The 12,133-nt window shown below is 37.4% G+C and overlaps 1 protein-coding gene across 1 annotated transcript; it reads left to right on the forward strand.

Annotated features, from left to right (window-relative positions):
* The first annotated feature begins 4,622 nt into the window (after positions 1 to 4,622).
* Positions 4,623 to 9,541, forward strand: LOC108669899 (p21-activated protein kinase-interacting protein 1-like). The gene is made up of 7 exons (XM_018157332.2): positions 4,623 to 4,738; positions 5,338 to 5,506; positions 6,243 to 6,337; positions 6,965 to 7,118; positions 7,379 to 7,527; positions 8,425 to 8,607; positions 9,050 to 9,541. Exons 1-7 carry the CDS (start codon positions 4,640 to 4,642, stop codon positions 9,539 to 9,541), a joined length of 1,341 nt encoding a protein of 446 aa, XP_018012821.1. The 5' UTR covers positions 4,623 to 4,639.
* The last annotated feature ends 2,592 nt before the right edge of the window (positions 9,542 to 12,133 follow it).

Here is a 12,133-nt window from a genome sequence, read left to right on the forward strand (position 1 = left end):
TATTGGCTATATTAGGGCGACCCTGCAAGCGATAGTGAAATGAGGCATTTTATTGAGTAAAAATGTGTAGTTAGAGCCAAGAACTTGCCAATATTGTGCTGATACATTGTGCCATGAAGACTCAAGAACAGGCCATATTGTTCTGACACATTGGGCCGGTAGGACCCAAGAACAGGCCAATATTGTTCTGACACATAGGCCCGGTAGCGATAGGACCCAAGAACAGGCCAATATTGTGCTGACACATAGGCCCGGTAGGACGCAAGAACAGGCCAATATTGTGCTGACACATTGTACCTAACTTGGCAGCAGATGCCGGTCCTAAAATTCTCTTATAAACTTCATCGTTCTTCAGAGGGAGCTATAACCTGGGATATTGTCACCGGGCCTAATGAATTCTATTCTATTATTTCCATAGTTATTTTATTACTATCTAACGCACAAATGTTCAACTTAATTTGTTTGTCAATGAATACCTTATCATGTGTCTTCTCTATTTGCAAGGTTATCATACAATACCATCCATTTAAGAGTAAGCTTAAATCATCATCGCGTTAGTTCTGAACTGTTAGAGTTGATGGCATTGATATGACATATATAAGTATCCATAGTTGTTAAGTAGCCCGCTGCGTGTGTAGTTCGTTGTAGCTCAACCGGACTGGTCTGACTCCAGGGCTGGTCTGACTCCAGGACTGGTCTGACTCCAGGAATGGTCTGACTCCATGACTGGTCTGACTCCCAGACTGGTGTGACGCGACCAGAGTTAACAGGCCTTCTGATTTGCTCGTTCTGGTTCATAATCCTTAAGCTATCCAGAAAGGCCAGTTTTCTTAAATAAGTTCTATTCTATTTATTTTGCCTGACCTTTAACGGCCAAGCAAATAAACCATATGATCAAACACACAGGCCGCCATATGCCTAAAAACTACGTCCCATTAAATCAAAAGTAGAAGCCCCTAAGGCTCAATGTCGTTTTGCAAGCTATATTTTAATGATTAATCATCGTAAGCTAGTTGTATTGATGCATCTTGTGTGCGTTTACAATGTAAATAGGAGCCTCTGTTGTTGTCTGCAGCGTTTCCTGTTTAGTTTACCTGCATCGACGATGGTATCTGTTGTTGTACGACTCCTTCTGTTATGTTTCGGCCAACGTTTGACTTATTTAAGTGTTTTTTCTATTGGTGTTAATAACTAACTTGATTTATTGCAAGTTCACATCTCTAAATTATTATGAGAAACATTAAACAAAGTTTACAGCGCCTAGTTCCGTTATTTCTATATGCACCACAACATCCAATTGTGTTTTTCTGCATCCTGACATTTTTGGAAAATTATTAAAGCTATTCTCTCTGCTATCGTCTCAATGCTTCTTTCGACTGAATACAGAGTACCGAACGAATTATTCAGTTAATAACAATAAGGTTAACAATATTTCTAAATAATTAATAATTGATGGTTTCTCTGTTACATCAAAATGTATGTATTCAATAACATAACCCGCCTAGAGACAGTTTTCTAAGCGCAAATGAGTAAAATATCCCTGTAATAACTCATAGGTAAATCATCAAGTAGGTAGAATAAGATTAGCTGTTTCCATGTTCTCAAGAACAATGTTTGTCATTTGTTATGTTACGGCAATAAAGTACTGATGTCTCCAATTTTGTTCATTTAAAGTTGTTGGTTAAACTGGATGTTATGACCCTGAGTTATAGTTTATAAAAATCCAAAAGGTCGATCCTAAGTCTGATGTGGTCTTTTATTTATCCCTAATCTCAGAATTTATAGCCAGTTCGAGCTATTTGATTGCAAACAATTCGTTGTGATGAAGACCGGAGATTGAACAGAATTGTGGAGGTTGAAGAAGAATAAGCGCGATAATTCAAATGAATATTGATTGTGCTTAGTTTATCATAATCGACATTCGTTGTTCCTTACTGCGCTTAGAACTTCAAAAGGTGTAAAGTGTGTTAGAAAATAATAAGTACAAAATTTACAACGAAACAATGAAGTTTGAATTGAATTGCAAACCGGGAGTTCAATGTTTATGTCAAGCTACAAGAAAGTTTGGAAAAATGGCGCTTCACTAGATACGTACATTATTACATTTGATATGATAAGATTGGATAACGGCATTATTGAACTGCAAAAATTATCAATTCCGTGCAGTGGTGACGAAAGCTATTACTTTGTCTTCCATTTGTGCAGCAGTCACATATAAAAAAATAATCTTCAATTTATTAATTCATTTGCGAATTAATTTTTTATTTGTGCAGCTGGTACGTATTAAAACTACAAGATCAGATCTGGTTTTTATTATCCATTTCGTATAATCTACGTAGTGATAAATCACTTCTGATTTCTTTCAACGCGGAATCAACTGATAAACGGAAATTACTATACCGCGGCATTCAGTGAATCTTTTATTCGCCACGTGGTTTACTCGAACCCAATCATGCTATTCGTATCGTATTAGCCATAGGGTTAGGGCAGTCCAGTTACTCCAGTTATGACTTATGAGACTTCGGTTGGTAAAGCTGCTCGTTGCTGTGTTACGTGATCTTCTATTTTTTAACGAATACAACGTGACTATTGTTTGTATTTGATAGCGATAGCATCCATAATTACTTAATTAGAAAACTGCTCAGCAGTCTCATTTTTTTTGTTAGATTTCCAACATCACCCAAAGCCAAATGTGTTGAAGTTCTGCAGGACTGAAATCTCGTGGCTTCGGCTCCTGCCGCGCCGCCTGCACACGTTTTGCTTGTAAATTTGTAATTCTGTAGCATTGCATGATCTTAAAATGGTAGTTAGGACTTAGGTCTACTATCAATCTTCTTGTTAACCTCTTCATATGAATGATATGATCATAGCCGTTTTGTCAGACAGAATTTATTTAGCCATCAGGCGTCAAAGTATCAAATAATTAATAATGATTAAACTTAGTAAACTAGGTACAACAAACTCAGCCCCATAACAAAAAGTGAAAGTAAAACTGATGATAATGTAATGAATTATGAAAATAATTTTTTTATTTATCTCAAAGTTTGTGTGTTCAAATTTCCTAGTCTTATACATACATTACCCATATTTATGTAAACCAATAACTTTATAAAACATGGTTGTAAATTTCCTCGGTAGCTAGTTGATGGACTAGGGAGATGGACTCTATGCTAAAATCTAGTTTCTTTAAATTGACATTTTTTTAAAATTTGGATGACATAGGAATCTTGTAGCTAGATTGCACACTTTTGTCATAAATTAGATAGGAAATGATTAATCTACTGGCAAATGGCAATTCTGCAGCTACCATCAAACGCAAACAGGGCAATAAGGGATGGGCAGGGTACCTAAATCAGGACAGTCGTCCAACATTTCGTAGAAATGTTGTAGCAGCTAAACTAATCAAAGCATTGCAAAACCAAAAATAGTTGCATAAAGTTTAATATTTTTCCTATCTATGTAGTATAAAGCTAAAGCAAGTTAGGAATTCATACATTTACTACCTCTAAAAAATCCCTGAAAAAAGGGTGAAAAGTAAGATTTTGGAAACGTATCTCTGCAGGGCTGGAAAAGTCCTATTTTTTATGAAATACCGCAGCTCTAATATCATATAATTTTAGTAAGTATGAAATCTGGCGGTTTGAATGTCATTAACTTTTGTTTGATAGAAAAATCACAGTTTGCCCGTCTCAAATGTGTCATTTCATAAAATGTCAACTTCCGCATTTTGCATTACTTTACCGTTCCTGCCAAAATATCCTGCAGAATGTAATCATTGTAATGATAACAAGTCAACCTACCGTCAACCGGGGCTACTCGGGACCTAGTCTGGAAAAGTCCTATTTTTGTCTGAAATATCGCGGCTCTAATATCATATAATTTCAGTAGGTATGAAATCTTGCGGCTCGAATATGTGTTATACGATCGGTCCATAAAGAAGTGTTGATCGGTTCAAAATGACATAAGAACAGGTTCTTTTGAATAACCTATGGATTGGCACCATGCTGTATAGATATGGTAATATATCAATAAAGGAAAAACAAGTAAAAATGAGGGAAAATGTCCTTTATTCTACATCTACATCATCTACATACTGTTAGTAATAGATGAGTATACTTTGCATGCTTCAAACGTTTTAAAATTGAGTTTTATTTCAAGTATCCTGGATTACCCCGTTGCAAGGGGTATTTTGGGATGCTTTTATTTTGCGTCTGGTACCTTAAGAATAGCATATAGAATTTTTTTAGAGAGGCTATTTGATAGCCCCTGCAAAGAGCTTCAACATGAGCCCAAACTTGTTTACGAAATGTTTCATGGAAAGAAGTTATTAATGAAAAACACTCAAAACTTTCCCTTATTACCCCATTTGATGGTAACATTTTTATGCCATGATGGAGGACTGTCCCAAAGCCCAATTTACTCCACCAGTCCTTTTTTACCCTGTTTGATGATACCTGGTGCATCTTAAACAATTTTGGAATATTGCAGCTTGATGTTGCATATTAGTGAAAAATGAAATAGGACATAAATACTTCATCCAGCAGGAATCTCATGGACATGAAAGTCTATGACATGAGTTTCATTGCTGTCAGCTTAATCTCACTCTTGTATCTCCATCTGCAGATATCTCTTATCAAACATGGGTGACATTAATAACAGACTCTTTGGAGAGTGTTTTGAAATTATTGTTGGCACAAATGAAGAGTATATACTTGCTTTCAACATCAAATATGCCAAGGTTGGTTTATGTGTAATGTAAGGTAATATTTATTGGATAATCTTGAAATAAAATTTCTATTTATTGTGATATTCTATCTTGATAATACCAGCTCTGTGTATTTATAACTGCTTCAATTCTTCTATTTCTTAAAAAATGAAAATAGATATTGCAGAGGTGCTTTGTAATTTTTAATTCCTTCTACTTCACTTCCAGGAACAACCAATTATTTTTGTGCTGATTTTAGAACATTTCATCACCATTTTTGATGCACCCTGCAATATATGCAAATTATGGACAACTGAAACCAGTATTTAAACAATACCTGGATACTAGACATTGCTATCATTTGACATTCAGTTTAAAATCACCTACATGATCTGCATCTCTGTTACTACCAAACTTCTCCCAAGTTATTTACATCTCTCTCATTATTGCTTTAAATTAGTGCAATTACTATTATGCATTTTCCTTACAGTTTCCACTGAAAAAATTTTCTGTTTCATATACATCTAAAAAATATATGATTTGCTAAAAGGTATAATTCTGAAAAAATAATAATATTCACATATGGAATAATGTGCAGCTTTTGTTGTGTTTACGTGAACTCTTGTCTCCAGGATGGGCATTTTACGCTCAATTCAGCTTTTGCAAGCCACAGTCACTGCAGCGGCATCAGGAAGCTGACGATTTGTGGACCTCACATCGTCTCTGGGGGAGTTGATGAGATGGTCCATGTGTTCAATTTAAAGAAGCGCAACAAGATTGGTGTTATTGGTGAACATGAAGGTAAGTAAGGCTGTCATTGGTGTTATTGGTGAACATGAAGGTAAGTAAGGCTGTTATTGGTGAACATGAAGGTAAGGCTGTTATTGGTGTTATTGGTGAACATGAAGGTGAGGCTGTCATTGGTGTTATTGGTGAACATGAAGGTAAGGCTGTCATTGGTGTTATTGGTGAACATGAAGGTAAAGACGTCATTAGTGCTCAAAGTAAAATCATGTTTTTGTGTTGTTACATGAAGCTGTCTTTTGATTTTAATGTTGTTGGTAAACATGAAAATATATTTTTTATATATGTATTGTTAGTAAAACATAACTTTTTTTTAATTGATAAACATGAATATGTTGCATTTTTTGTGCTGTTGGCAAGCAAGATTGTTTTGTAATCTTTGTGTTAAAATAGAATGTAATAGAAAAATGTAGTAGAATGGATATTATATAAATTAACAGGAAGCTCTGTGATATTTTTATTTTCTACAAAATGTCTGCTAATCAAAAGTGTTCTTTCTATCAGAATAAATTTGAAATTATGCATTATAAGAAATCTATAATTCACATAAAATTGAACATTACAACTTTTGCACCTTCTTTTGAATCATTACTCAATTGCAGATTCTCTTCTAGTTATATTCATGTTCTTTTCCAAACAATGTGTTCAAGCCTTATCTTCCACTGGAACAAATGTACAAACTTAATTAATTGTGAATAATTATTTGTATATATTAGTTATTGTTATTTTAAAGGCACCATCACAGATCTGCAGCAACACAAACAGAAATATGTTTTCTCAGCGTCTGAAGATGGAAAAATTTGTATATTCCTGGAAGGCAAATGGGAGGTGCGTAAATAATGACATTTTCATCCTTCCCTTGATTATTCCCAGCTTGAACCGGAAGCTCTGTTATGTTGCTTCATTGATATTCAGTTCACTTGAAATTTTTTATTATTTTGTGTTGCTATTGACTTCTTACATCACAATAATTTTTGTACTTGAATATTTGAAGAATGTAATGATACATTTCTTTCATCTATCAAAGTGCATTTGACATTCATGAAAACATTATGAGGTTGATTCCAACATTTTATAATTTAATGGCCATTTACTCATAATATTTAATAATATTACTGTGGTATTGCACTAAATCTTGTGCTCCTCTGTTACATCTACATATTTTTATGAAAATGTCCCCATTGGTGGAACTAATGAATTTTCATTTCATAATTAATTACTATTTGACCGTAATAAGTATTAATGAAATAAACCAAGCTCTGCAGTTCATGACAAAGCTAACAGCATATATCGATATTAGTTTTAATTGGTAGTAATGCTAGCTATTGATTTTTCATTATCCTTCATAGAACTAGATTATGTATTACTCCATCCCAACCCATCAATATTTTTAAATATCCAGATATAATTTAATCTGTGATTCAATAATACTATACGGCCACTCATGGTACACAGTGTGAGAAGAAGCTCATCGGACACAAAGGAACCATCAACAGCGTAGCCGTGCACCCCACGGGACGTCTCGCCATCTCCGTAGGCCAGGACCGCACGCTGCACACCTGGGACCTCATCAAGGGCAGGAAGGCTTACGTCTCCAACCTTCATGAAGGTAGGGTGCTATGTTGGGGCCCCAGTGGGGGTAACTTGCTATGTTGGGTAATCGTGTAACTAATTTCCAAAAAATTAGTAATCGTGCATTTATTTGCATGTTTAATTGCTCATCCTATAGTAGTCAACACAGTTATTGAATAACAAGACTCACATTTACCTCACTTTAATATCTTTTAACTATTATTTATATGCATAACTATTTTATCCATAACTATTTATATCCATATTTATATCCATAACATATAACAACTGTTGCAGTTGGCTCAATAGTGAAGTGGTCGCCCAGCGGGGAGGAGTACGTGGTGGTCGTGGACAGCAGAGTGGACCTGCACGCCGTGCAGTCCGCGCACACAGCGAGCTACTCGCACGACTTCTTCGTGCGCATCAACGACATCGCCTTCCTACAGGTCTTCTATTGCTAGGGATCTCGCTCATACATATAATTAATGCCAGACTTTCTGTATGAATTCTTTCTATTTTGTGGAGGTGTTGACTCCAGGTCTTGTCTGCTAGGCATCTCGCTCATACATATAATTAATGCCAGACTTTCCTTATGGATTCTTTCTATTTTGTGGAGGTGTTGATCCAGCAATACACTGCACTAGATTGTTTTATTGTTGATAAATTTATTTTGTGAAGGTGGCAATCCAGCAATATACTGCTGCACTAGATTGTGTTATTGTTGAACGCGGTGTTCAGTTTTGCAGTGAGCTACCCGTGAATTGTATCATGTTGGTGGCCTTAAGTAAAATTTATGCACAATCATTGAAAATCTTTCTATGAATTCTTCTCAGTTTGTAGAGATGTCAATCCTGCACTGCAATTTAACTGCTTTGATTTTTGTGGTAAAATATTCAATGGGTTACCCATCAATTGCATGTATTTGCTTGTAAATAGTTTATAGAACCTTTGAAATGGTGCATATTCGTTTCTTATCCTCACTCGTGTCTTTTTCTTTCACTATAAAACTTATTCGTACTCTCTCAATGTGTAACGACCCCTCTAAGTTTGGTTGACCAGACGTCACAACAATCACTTTGTAGTATAATAAAAATAATAATGATAACAATAATAATAATCATTTTGTGAATATTAAGGGTACTAATATAGTAACTGGCAATAATAACAATAATGATAATTTTGTGTTGCGTTGCTGAGGAGAAGGTGCTGCTGGTGGCGTACTATAATAAATAATAATAATAATGATTTTGTGAATGTTAAGGTCACTAATATAGTAACTGGTAATAATAATAAATAATAATAAATAATAATAACAATAATAATAATACTGTTGCGTTGCCCAGGAGAAGGTGCTGCTGGTGGCGCTGGAGAACGGCCGTGTGGCGGTGCACGACTTAGCTGCGGGGGCGACGCTGCAGGCGTGGGAGGCGCACAGCAACAGAGTGCGCGCCATGGACCTAATGCCCCCCGCCGCCCCCCACACACACCCCAGATACTACCTCGTCACGGGGTCCTCTGATGGCTGGGTCAAAAGCAAAACCTGATAAATTTCGTCACCTTTGATGTACCAATCTAAACTCGTGTTCCTGTCATCCCTGCATAGAGTAACGCATGTTAACGATGTGAGCTAGCGCTATCAACTAAATAATTTGTGTGTAACTGATTATTCATGCTGTTGAGAATGTGTGGGCTGAGAGACCGTATGTTACAATCGAATTCGAATGACTTGTGATTAACTTGAATAACTGATGCATAGGAACCATTAGACAACGGGAGTAAATGTTATCATATTACAAGAGTATGGATAACGGAAGTAAGTTTGTCCATATTAAATTGTTTTTGATAACGTGAGTGATTGTTCAAATAAAAGAACTTGAGGGAAACTAGGTAAATTTTATCCAAAAATGGTAACTTGTTGGTAACGGTAGCTGTTGAAGAATGTGTGTACATTTTATCTTCGTGTTGCAGAAGGATGACCTGAGTGAGCCCGCGGAGTGCGTGAGCGCGAAGGACACGCAGTGCAGGATTACGTGCCTCGTGGTCTACACGGACGCGCACTACAAGGAAGCAGTCAAGAGCCGCACGCTCGACCAAGTCAACGTCAAAGTCAACCGCATGATGCTGCGTGGCAAGCGAACCAAGTCAAAGACCAAGCGCGTCAAGCGTAGAGCAGACGACGACGACGATGATGACGAGATAGACGAGACGGAGTTCAAAGAGAAGGTCAAGGTGGAGTACGTACCCGTGCCCGTACCCAAGAAGAAGAAGAGGGTGACCATCGTGGAGGACGAAGAGGAGGAGGATGATGAGGAGGACGAAGAGCACATAGACAGCCAGGTGGAGGTGTACACGGGGTACCAGGCCCTGAAGATGATGGGGCTGGCCAAGGAGGAGAAGGAGACTGAAGGAACTTCCGTCAGAAAGAACAGAGGCAAAGTTCCTAAGCGGTTCACTGAGTGATACGCAGCGGTGTAGATGTAGCGGCAGATTGTAACATTATATAGTGACACGTTGAATTTTATGCGTTTCATTTATTGGATGTTGTGATAGAGGCATCTTATTGTTCATTATACATTTGTTCCTCATGGGAAGACACTGTAAGGTTCAAATCATTACCATGACGCGGAGGAGAGCTAGGAAATGAGTAAGTCATGCAAGTCTATAACTTTATTTGAATTTATTAGTAGCAATACTCACATGAAATGCTAAACTTATACAAAGTACTTCATTATTCAACAAATGATAAAAATCAAAGCACTAAATGTGTTTCTAAATTACACGACGTAAGCGCAATGTACAAGACGCTAGCAACGGTGGTAGCGATGTTCGCGGACCGTTAATTCTGCACAATATCATTCTATTAATTCTCAACAATTGCTTCGGTATTATAATTAAAATTTCCTCGATCAGGATTTCGGCAAATGTGGCGGTAGATATATCAGCTTCTTAGTTTAATTGCCAAGTATTACCCACAACAATTACCATCTATTGCACGTCAAATAAAACTATAAAAAAAATTATTGAGTGACTAAGTTAATAAAATAATCATGAATTGACCAAGTTGCATTGAATATAACATTGCCTTGCATACAACATTGCATCGAATAAAACATACATGAAGTCGATCCTCATGAAAGAGATACTGATAAGGTCGCAAATTTGTCGTATTGAGAGTTAGTTTAGTGGCCACATGTTTACTAGCACTTCAGCCAATTTGCTAACTCACCGAAAATCAAGATGAACATCAGGTGCAAGATCTCAATTATTGAAAGTTTTCAAAATCAAAAGTTTGTCATCACCCACAAAGGGCAGGAGATCTCAGATGTCCAGCCCGCTGAAGCTGGCTCGAAAGAAGCAGCGTTAGCATCTCAAAGAGACGAAGTGACAAGGAGGCACAGGAGAAGAGCAACAGAAACGAAGACACTTGAACAAGAGGTCACTTACATGGGACGTCGGCCTCCCGCACGAGAGAGTCAGAGAAGGGAAATGTAAGGAATCCTGCCTACATAATAACTTGATGTGAAGAATCCTACCTACATAATAACTTGACCCCACAACTTAGAACCGCGGTCAGATTCTGCGAGCTGAGCGGTGGGGCGCTCAGGAACAACCCCCCTGGGAACGAGAGACGCTCACCTCCCATGAGTACAGACCTGCGTCAGCAGACCTCCTGAGGTCGGGATGTGAGTGCCGTGCACACGACGACGGTAAGACAAATACACCGTGTAGCAGGTTACGGGTTAGTGATTGGCAGGTTCAGCTGCAATCACGAGGATTGGCTGCGCAATCACGAGGATTGGCTGCGCAATCACGAGGATTGGCTGCACAAATATTGGTTGAAAAAGTACAAAGATCGGGTGCTTAAAGAAAAAGATTGGTTGCAGGATTCATGATGCCCTCAATTCTTTTGCATGACGCAGGATTAAGACAAAATGGCTGTATAAGACGAACACAAACTAACGAACTCTAGTTAATATAATGCAACGACATACTAACGTGCATAGTTGTGCTGGGGCTGAGATCAGGCCTTGTCTCGCCGGTCGTTGCAACACAAAATGTACACAGCTAGCTGGGTCTCGAAACCGCTTCAATCTTCGTGACCTCAACCACTCAGCCACTCCGCGGCGGCAGTCGACACTAAACCTAATGAACTTTTCAATAAAACATTTCAGTTACCTCCCAAAAAATTCTCAAACTTTTATCTTGTAAATGTAGTCTCACACCACAATACACTCAACTAAAGAACAAACATGAATAGTTCAGCCAGACTTGAGTATCTGAATAACATACGCTCGCTTCTGGACAAATGTTCTAAGTTTATGTCTTTTATTCTGGGAACTCCAATAGAAACTCGTAGAATAATAACAGGTATGGGTTGATAGAGGTTAATTCGTCGTTACACACCGCAATGATAATAACAATATAATAAGAACCAAGGCTCAGGCTTCGCGTTCATAGAGGAGTTTTAATTTCGTAATGAGAATGAACGCAAAAATAAAAAGCCAGACATTCTGAATGTTTGATAAATCATAATGCAATTAAGCGCGTCAAGTGCCACTAAAATGGTCAGGATTCTGAAGGATTCTTATACGAATTCATCATCAGAATCTGAAGATAAAATATGAACTGAAAGCACACGATTGAAACCCATGCTTCTGAATGGGAATTTTGTAAAAATATTGCCGTTTATTCCCGAACAGAAAAATTTTTACTTACTTTTGTAAGATAAATGAATATAAGCCTAATGTAAAATGAATATAAGCCTAATGTTTTTGAACACAATTGCAAGTGCCAGTTCGTATACAAATACTAAACTGTGATCAACTTTAACCAAACAATCATGAAGACAATGAAAAGAAAAAGCGCGGGCTTAGCCTGTTGGCATCCGAGACGAACCGCTGCCACCATTAAATTTACGCCGAAAAAAAGAAAGTTAATAAATAAAAATTACAAATAGAGATAAAATATTCCAATCAATTGCTAACATCGCTTTGCTGCCAAATTTCCTACGACGACATCACTGAACAGATTACATCAGCCGTCACTTGGTGC

The sequence above is a fragment of the Hyalella azteca genome, unplaced genomic scaffold (genome assembly GCF_000764305.2).
Source record: "Hyalella azteca isolate HAZT.00-mixed unplaced genomic scaffold, Hazt_2.0.2 contig5995, whole genome shotgun sequence".
Classification (NCBI taxonomy): domain Eukaryota; kingdom Metazoa; phylum Arthropoda; class Malacostraca; order Amphipoda; family Hyalellidae; genus Hyalella; species Hyalella azteca.

Excerpts from the sequence above, each read along its gene's own strand:
- LOC108669899 (XM_018157332.2), top strand. The coding sequence starts at position 4,640 with ATGGGTGACATTAATAACAGACTCTTTGGAGAGTGTTTTGAAATTATT. Across the intron at positions 4,739-5,337 it reads TCAACATCAAATATGCCAAG|GATGGGCATTTTACGCTCAA; the intron begins GTTGGTTTATGT and ends TCTTGTCTCCAG. Across the intron at positions 7,119-7,378 it reads CGTCTCCAACCTTCATGAAG|TTGGCTCAATAGTGAAGTGG; the intron begins GTAGGGTGCTAT and ends CAACTGTTGCAG.